The sequence below is a fragment of the Lagopus muta genome, chromosome 3, assembly GCF_023343835.1.
Source record: "Lagopus muta isolate bLagMut1 chromosome 3, bLagMut1 primary, whole genome shotgun sequence".
Lineage (NCBI taxonomy): Eukaryota > Metazoa > Chordata > Aves > Galliformes > Phasianidae > Lagopus > Lagopus muta.
This window is the reverse complement of record NC_064435.1, coordinates 68226844-68235642: the sequence shown is the minus strand read 5'-3', so window position 1 is coordinate 68235642 and position 8799 is coordinate 68226844. Positions and strand designations below refer to the sequence as shown.

Genomic DNA, 8799 nt, shown 5'->3' with positions numbered 1-8799 from the left:
CCTAACAATTCCTAACTCTCTGTACGACTTCTGATCACGGCTGAGCTGTAAGCTGATATTTTCACAAAACTTTCTTTTGCTGTCCCAGAGTGTTGATCTTGTGGAGCAAGAGGCCATCAGCCATGAGTCACCATCAGGTCATGAATTTACTTTTTTCTTTTGCTCTGTGTGTCATTTTACCTATTTTACCATTTTACCTGAACTATTTGCATTTGTTCGGACATTTTTTTCGCTGTTACCAAGCCTCTCCAGGTTTCCTTCTACACTTTCCTACAACCTGTACTCAACTTTACTCCCCAGACTAACCTCATAAACCAATTCTCTCATTCCACTGTATGATTTATTTTCTGGGTCACGGACGAGCACGTCAAATGGCACACATTTCAGCACAGATCCCTCTAGAGTTCTTTTGGGAATCACCCACCCATGAAAGAATTAAATATTTGTTCCTACTCCGTTTTTCCTATTTGGCAATTACTTCTTCATTCATGCCAGGATTTCTCCTCTTATGCCATTCTTTTAGTTCCTTAGAAGACTTTTGTTAAGGAATTTGCCAAAAGCCAATTGGGAAATTCAAATAGATTGTATCAATTAGAGCTCTCTTATCCACATGCTTGCCGACCCCTTGAAAAATTCATTAGAATTTTACAAAAACGAGATTTTCTGTTGCATAATTTGTGCTACTCATCCCAAATGGGTCACGCTGATCTACATGGCCTCTCATTCTATGCTTTATTACAAATTCTACTTAACTGCCCAGTACAGATGTCTGGCTTACAAGCCAGTAATTTCCTGCTCTCTCCGTGGAGATAAAGGTAGGTGTGCAATATGATTACTTAAATGATGAACCATGCAATTTTCTTTCTAAATCTTTCTGTGTCTGTATACTTTCTGATTCACTGATTAAGTGTCAGACTATCTGTCCATCTATCTTCTGTCTATCTATACCTCTCCTTGGAACACAAGATTCTGTTTTGCCTTTTTCCCCCCTCAAATAGGAAAATACTCTCCAAGTTGTAGGGCAACAAGGAAGTTAATAACTAGTTGTATATTTATAGCTATTTTTAATCTTAAATCACTGTATGCACGTTTATCTAACAATATTCACTAATCTCAAATAACCAACCTAGTTAGTACTGCTTTAGTATGAACTGGATATCCCTACATTTGATGGTTAAATTCTATTATTTCTTCCATTCGGATATTTTAACTGAGTTATAGTGGGTAACGGTCACAGAGCAGACTTCCCTCATCACAAGAAACTAAGTCATGTTTCCTCAACTCCGCAAAGAGGGAGGAGAGGAAGCTTTAGCAGTAGCTCAAAGACCATTCTTGTTACAGGATTTAAAGCAAGCTAGCCTGCTCCATACTTCTACTGGATGTGTTTAAAGCACCCTTTCCCTTAAGCAAAGATGGATATCATGTTTGAATTCCAGCTTCTTGTGCCTGCGGAGCCACATCTGACACAACTAAATATATTTAGATTTTACTTCCAAATTCTTTCTCCTTTTTGCTCATATTCAGATTTAATCTGAAATACACCATGTTGGAATTTCTTCCCTTCCAAATACTAGAAAAAAACTACTCTGTTTCTCAAGGCAAGATTTCTCATGCAATCATTGCAAAGTACTCATGTTATAATCTCATAATTCTGGAACTTTCATTCTCTGGAGAACATTCTGCCAGTTATTAAGCAGAACAGCCAGCAACTGGTGATCAATAGGCAATGGATTTATTTATATGGTGAAAATACTTGACAGGACAAGAACTGACTAATTGCTTCTTGCAGTCTTGGATTGCTTTTACAATTTAGCATTTGCACACTGCCATATTTCCCTTAATATTTAGTGCTGTTTGCAATCACTCACTTTTCAATTTTGCGTCAGCATACTTAAAATTATAAGCTCTGAAACAGTGCTTTGTATTCAGCAAGGACTCAGCTTTATGCTGCTTAACTGGCACAGTAACTGAGCAAAAACCTGACCATTTTTGTTGTTTTCACTGATAGGATATAAGGAAGAAAAATTTAGCTAATAATTAGTCAATAAATGAGGTACTGCTGATTTTGATGGTTCTCACTGTTGAACAGAAATGGCTGCAAGTTATAACTATGAATGTCTAAAATACATTCTATTTGTTGACTGAATATCTGTATTAGTTTTTAATCCAAATATCCATTCAAATAACATGGTGAATCAAAGCATCAGGTTCTTATCTGCTGTAGCCTGACAGCAAACTCCACTTAACTCAGCGGTAGTGTCAGACACAAAGGGCTGACTTCTGATTCTAATTGACATTACTTCTCAGATTCAGGTGAAAACAGGCATACTGGAAATAAGCTATTGATAAAACATACTGTTATTGTGATGTGCCAGGGGAATTTAGACATGTCAAATAATCTTCCCACAAGGAAAATGATAGCTGGTACTTTTAACAGAGACTGATATTTTGTCATTCTCCAGTTAAACCCATCATGTTTTTTATTGCCAGGTGGACTTCTCTGTTACTTCTATTTCTTACACAGTTTAAAGAAACACATAATTTGGAGATCTTATACAGATGGGGAAGATAACGAGCCCTTCTCAGATAATCAGTCAATGGCTCCTCCATTGCTTTTCATGTGTTACATCAAACCTTTTCTTTCCACTGCTCAAAGAATGCTTAATTTCCACACAGAGCAAGATAGCCAGAGGAACTGAAAGATCCCATCACCAGGATGACTGAAAAACCACGGTGAGAGTGTATTTGAGATTTGGATTTTAGTTCTATAGCAATGGAGAGGGCTGTATTTTGGAAGCTGGGCAGAAAGACTCTTTGAGGTCCAGACGCAGCTGTCACTTCACAAAGGCTGAAGCAACAGTGACTGAGCAGGGAGCTTCCAGCCTGATCCCTTCTGAAGAGATGCTGGCAATTTTATCACATTGTTGCATCCCATCCCTCTGGGTCTACTGACAAATTCCTGGAAATGCTAAAAGAACAGTTCTAAAAGAACAGCAAACAGAGCAGTGCTAAGGGCTGCGGAATGATCCATATAGCCAAACTCCAATTATCTGATGTTTATAAGAGGTGCTAAATATAATTTAGTATTGATTTACCTTTAGGGTAAAAAATACTCCTCATTATTTGCAGTTGTGTATTTGATAAATCTGCAGAGCCCAAAGCAAACACTGACTCGTGCAAATTAGCTTTTATAGATCTTATTTTTGTTCAGAATTCATTTTCCATCGGCTTTGAAGCTGGGGAGCACAGCACTTTCACAAAGGGGCAGCACCATTGAAGTGAGCCATCCGACAGGACACATCACCGTGCTGCAGGAGTGTCCCGGGGCTCTGATGAAATGATGCTAAATGCCATGGAGCTGTATTTGTGGAGCACACAAAATTTCATGCAGACCTGAGGAAGCACTTCTTTGCTGTGCGGGTGACAGAGCAGTGGAACAGGTTGCCTAGAGAGGGTGTGGAGTCTCCTTCCCTGCAGATAGTCAAAACCTGCCTGGATCCCTCGAGCAACCCAGTGTAGGGAACCTGCTTTAGCAAGGGGTGGCCTTGATGATCTCCAGAAGTCCCTATAAACCCCGACAAGTCTGTGATTCTGTGTACAGGGGCCAACGCAGCGTTGAAACAAGCACGGAGCTCCAGGGCAGGCAAGCACGGAGCTTAATTACATGGTTAATTAGAAATAGACCAGGAACCCCGTACCGATTCTGTATAACGTGAAAAACCAAGCGCACACCGCACCCACCACAGCGAGATCAGGGCGGTGCGGGGGCTGCCGTACGGCGAGGGGGCGTGGCCTACGGGGTGGGGGGCGTGGCCTACACCAAAGGGCTCGGCATAGTCGCATTTCCTCCCGCTTCCCATCTGCGCATGCGCTGTGGCCCGGAAACGTTGTGAGCCGCTATGGCGATGGCGGAGAAGTTCGACTCGCTTGAGGAGCACCTGGAGAAGTTCGTGGAGAACATCCGGCAGCTCGGCATCATCGTCAGCGACTTCCAGCCCAGCAGCCAGGCCGGCCTCAACCAGAAGCTGTGAGCCGCTCGCTGCTTTCGCGGCGTCTGTTGGCGGGGGTTGGGGCGGTGACGGGGAGCGAGGAGCGCCAGCTCTGTGCTAAGCGGTTCCGCTTTTCTCCCTGCAGGAATTTCATGGTGACGGGCCTACAGGACATCGACAAGTGCCGGCAACAGCTTCACGACATCAGCGTGCCTCTGGAAGTGTTCGAGTGAGTGGCTTCGCCCACACTGGAGCTCTGTGTCTCCCGAGTTACCGCCACAGTGCCAGCAGGCAGGGAGCGCTTCCTGCTTGCGGAGAGCTGGCAGGAAGGGGGAGGGAGGGCTCTGCGCTGCAGCTTTCACGTGAAAGGCATGATCTAACTTAGCTGTTCTATTGCAAGTCCCGGCGTTGTTGTTTTGCTATGATCCAGCATTCATTTTTGTTGTCTCTTCTGTCTGTGATGAAGTTTCCCTTAACTGAATGCTTAATGCAGCAAAGGAAAAATAGGCTTATGCTAGCTGGTGCAAGTGCTGGTACTGCTTTTACTACCATATGTAAATTGCTGCAAAAGTAATGCTTCCTACTTATTTCTGTGGGAACTAGAATAGAGGAAAACAGTGCAGTAATGCTGATAAAGCAGATTCTCAGCTACAAAACACTACTTTACACCAGGGTCATTGCCGCTAGCTGTGTGTATTCACCAGTAAGCAGGAGCCTGTGTGCCACACTTGTAAACATCTGCACTGGTGGAGGTGACCCACTGTTGTCACTGCTGGAACACACCACCTCACTGTGCTTACATCCATTGTCTGGTGTCCATCAACGTTCAGCAAGTGTCAATGGATGGCAGTGAGTGCACTTATTCCTGCATGGAGGAATTCCATGATACACCTTTTGTTTCATACATACTTCTTTGTCAGGCTCGATGTTGTCAGACTGTGCCACTGCTGCCATCTCTCACATGTCAACAAAATGGTGGAGTATTTGGTGGGAAGGTTCCACCTTTACTGTCACACCACAGGCACCCTCCTCTGAAGCCACATGCCAACATGGTAAAATAAGAGGCATTACTTTTGGAGCACCCCTCGCATGTGCACTCTCATCCTTGAATCACTGAGTGTCTTATTCCTATGTGCTGACTGCATGCTACGTATTAACGAAGCTGTTCTATGATTCATGCCCTTTTAGTTGCTTGAAGGGGAACCTTTCCCCTTGCTTTTACTTACTACTGTCTATGAGGAGATGGATGGTTACTCTGTTTGTTTCAATACATTTTTCAGAACTCTAGGCTCTTTGTAAACAAACATTTACCTTTACTGTGACAGCTGCTTCCTGGAGTTGTATTTTGAAAGTAACTCATTTAAACTTCAGTATAGCATCAAGAAAGAAAGCAGGATGAGTAATTCTGTTCCTTGGAGAACTTTCTAGTGCTAATATAATTGCTTAGGTGCTATCTTTTGTATTTTCAGATACATAGACCAAGGTCGCAACCCTCAGCTTTACACTAAGGAGTGCCTGGAGAGAGCTTTGGCTAAGAATGAGCAAGTAAAAGGAAAAATTGACACAATGAAGGTAAAACCAAAAATAGAGAAAGTACTAATATAATAATGCATCTGGCCAGTTTTTCTTCTGTAAACGTGCATGGTTTTGCTTGCACAGTTACCAAGTTTCCCTATTAGGTGATTTGCGTTAGGGATTATTCTGCATCCCTGTATCTTAACAGGAATGCCATTACAACCTGTTCTGAAAAGGAAACTTGTAGTTCACTCTATGGCTGGTGATACTGATGTTGCTATGTCTTATTTTTGACTATGGATCTATATAACAGATCTTCACTGTGTGTGCTTTGATTACTACAGAGTACTTCATGCTTACAGATTTGTAACAGTGATTTGTGTAAATCTAGAAATAGGCAAAGCAGGGGGGTATTTGTACAGTCGTGAGTAGTTCTTGGGTTAGTAAAATGGTGAACGTGCAATGTAAGAACAAGTTAATCCTTACTGAATGACTTTAAATGTATGGTAGTATTTAGGGTTTCTGAACCTGTATTTGTATATACGGTATACCAGAATGCTTAGGTTCTTAGTGGATAGCTACTGCTGAAAGAGAAAATCAGAGAAGTTTATTGTGGCTTAAAGGGTTATTTGTGTTTCAGAACATTCTTAGGCTGAATTCTAAAATTATGGAGGATGGGAGTTTGTGCTGCAGAATGTAGACACTTCTGTGTATGTTTTAAGCATTTTTTTCTTGATATAAAGCTCATTGCTCAAAGAAGTTGTAGGAAGAGTTATTCATTTCTAAACCAGGTGCCTGTACTTCTTGGAGGTGGACCTATTTGCGTACCAAATCAAGTGAACATGTCCTTTATCAGATTTGCATTTAAAAAAAACATCTAAACAAGTCTCCTTTACAATTAAGGATGTATGGACTGAAGCATCCAGTCCATAAACTTTTGAATGTTTATGGTTAGTTTTTAGGTGTCTTAGTTAAGCTGCATGGATTTAATTCTCATCTGTCGTCTTGTTCTTTTTGGGACATCTTGGATTGGTAATGGGGTGGAAAGAGGACGATATGCTTGTCTTGAGTTTCAATAATGTCACTTATTGTCTACTTCCTGCATCTCCTTGCATTGTAAAGGGAAATAAAGCACATTTTTTTCCGTGCTAGGAGATAAGAATGCAATGGGGAGGGTTTCCTAGTTTTAAATTGTCTCAGGAGTTTCATGGAAAGCATCAGAAAGGAAAGTGGTGGTAGAAGGAAGGAGGAAAAAGGTATTTTGAAACTTAAGTCTATGAGTCCAGAGTATTTTAATTTCAAATTGTGTTATTTTCTAAATTACAATATGTAGTAGAAGCTGCTTAGAGATGCAGAGGTCAGATCCTAGGCAGATATGAACATGCTAGAATTTATCAGAGGTATAAGTATTCTAGTATTTTAGTTTGCCTGATACTTTGCTAGCAGACTTCATTTTAGTGTTTTCTTTGAATTTTGTAAATGTCACGTGGTGGATTTTTTTTAATACCGTTGTCTTCAATCACTGAAATGTAGAACTGCTGTACAGAAGATTTCTATTAATTGGACAGTATTACTTAAGAAAACCTAAGTCAATGATGCAGTTGGTGTGCATGCATACATATGTATATATGTGTACATATATATATTTTTTTCTTTCCAGAAATTTAAAAGTCTATTAATTCAAGAACTAACAAAGGTGTTCCCAGAAGACATGGCAAAGTACAAAGCTATCCGAGGCGAGGATCCTCCTCCTTAGGTAGACCTCTGATAGCTCTAAAAATACGTCAATTCTATGAACTGATGCCACTCTTAAGAAAAATGTTGACTGAAGTAACAGGGTATCCAAAAACTTCATTAACAGCTCTACTAAAAATGGCAGTGATAGGATGTAAAGGAGCTTGATGATTGCTCATGGTTCTGGACTGAAGGTAATGCATCTTTCTGAAGACTTTCACTCATGGATTGCAGTTGAAACTTGTTGTGGTACTCTGTTCTTTCTTGAAAGATTTCAGAGATGTTTTGATAGTTTGCAGGCAATTATATGGCATTTCCTGCAGAGTGTGGTTTTGAAGCAGGAGATCATGGTGGTTGTTGCTGTTTTGTTTGGGATTTTTTTGCTTTCTAAAGGGCGTGCTCCAGGATTATGGGTTTCTGACAAATGCATTATTCTACTTGATTGTTTTTCATTTGTAAACTATTTTTTTAATTACAGTACAAACAATTGACTCTTATTATCTTGCCAAATTCTGTTGAACAGGAGCCTGTCATGGGCTCTAGTTTGCATGTGTCATAATGAATTGCAGCCAAGAAAACCTTGAGATATTTGTTTTGTTCTGTAAGCTGCAGTGCAGATGGCTGATATTGAAAGGGAGCACATTCAGGATTAGCTCCTCAGCAATGTTGATATTTTGTATAATATTTCATGTAGACCTTTGTTAAATTCTAATTAGTTTCTGTAAGCAGGTTGAAGAATAAAAAATTGTAAAAATGAAATTCTACTGTTTCTTTTGTGTGCTGCTCGTTAGAGAATGAATTGAAAGCTATAAAAAATGGCATCTTTGTTGGTATCAGTAATAGAAATGAAATCTGCATCAAAACTTGAAGATGATGTAAGCTTGGCATTTTGGCTTCCATGGTTGGTTGGTGGGGTTCTTTGTTTTTTCCCTTGCATGCTCTTCCTGATTACCAGGGCTGGAGGAATTCTTGACGAAAAGCATATGGTTTGCACCTATCACCTCTAAAGACAGTAGACTGAATACAGGGCACAGGCAACGAAACTAAGACAAACAAAAAACAAAATAGGTAGGCTATCCTTATGATTTGAATTCTATGTCTATAAACTACAGGGTAAAGTGCAGGACCTGGTACTTGGTCTTGTCAAAGCTCATACAGTTGGCTTCATGAACCTGTGCTTGAGATGACAATGGATACTCTAGATACAGTGCTTGAGGAAACAACAACGAAGCATAATTTAGGAGGAAAACGTCTGCTTCTTTTTTCCTGCATAGCTGCATTTTTATGAGAAGATCCATAGGTCTTTGCTCTTTTCTGATGTCAGACACAAGAGGAGACCACTGTTTTGTAATTTGGTCAGCTAAATCACTTGCCAAACTTTGCTTTATAGTCAAATGGTTACTTTTACACAGAAGATAGAAGCTCAACCAACGCCATCTGACCTCCCTGTCCTCTTGCCTCCCTAAAAAAAACCCCAAACATGCACCTGGACAAAACCTCATCAACTTTCTAGAATCTCTTTTAGTAACAGGCATGACCTACCCTCCTGCTGTGCTCTAAA

The 8799-nt window shown here is 40.6% G+C and overlaps 1 protein-coding gene across 1 annotated transcript; it reads left to right on the top strand.

Moving 5' to 3' along the window:
• The first annotated feature begins 3850 nt into the window (after window positions 1-3850).
• MED10 (mediator complex subunit 10) lies at window positions 3851-7997 on the top strand. Its single transcript, XM_048939978.1, has 4 exons — window positions 3851-4027; window positions 4135-4218; window positions 5459-5561; window positions 7165-7997. Exons 1-4 carry the CDS (start codon window positions 3900-3902, stop codon window positions 7258-7260), a joined length of 411 nt encoding a protein of 136 aa, XP_048795935.1. The 5' UTR covers window positions 3851-3899; the 3' UTR covers window positions 7261-7997.
• Window positions 7998-8799: the final 802 nt, after the last annotated feature.

Bases quoted from the DNA above. Each gene is read 5' to 3' on its own strand.
- MED10 (XM_048939978.1), top strand. From the start codon at position 3,900: ATGGCGATGGCGGAGAAGTTCGACTCGCTTGAGGAGCACCTGGAGAAG. The intron at 4,219-5,458 runs GTGAGTGGCTTC...TTGTATTTTCAG, and splicing joins GTGCCTCTGGAAGTGTTCGA to ATACATAGACCAAGGTCGCA. The intron at 5,562-7,164 runs GTAAAACCAAAA...TTTTCTTTCCAG, and splicing joins GAAAAATTGACACAATGAAG to AAATTTAAAAGTCTATTAAT.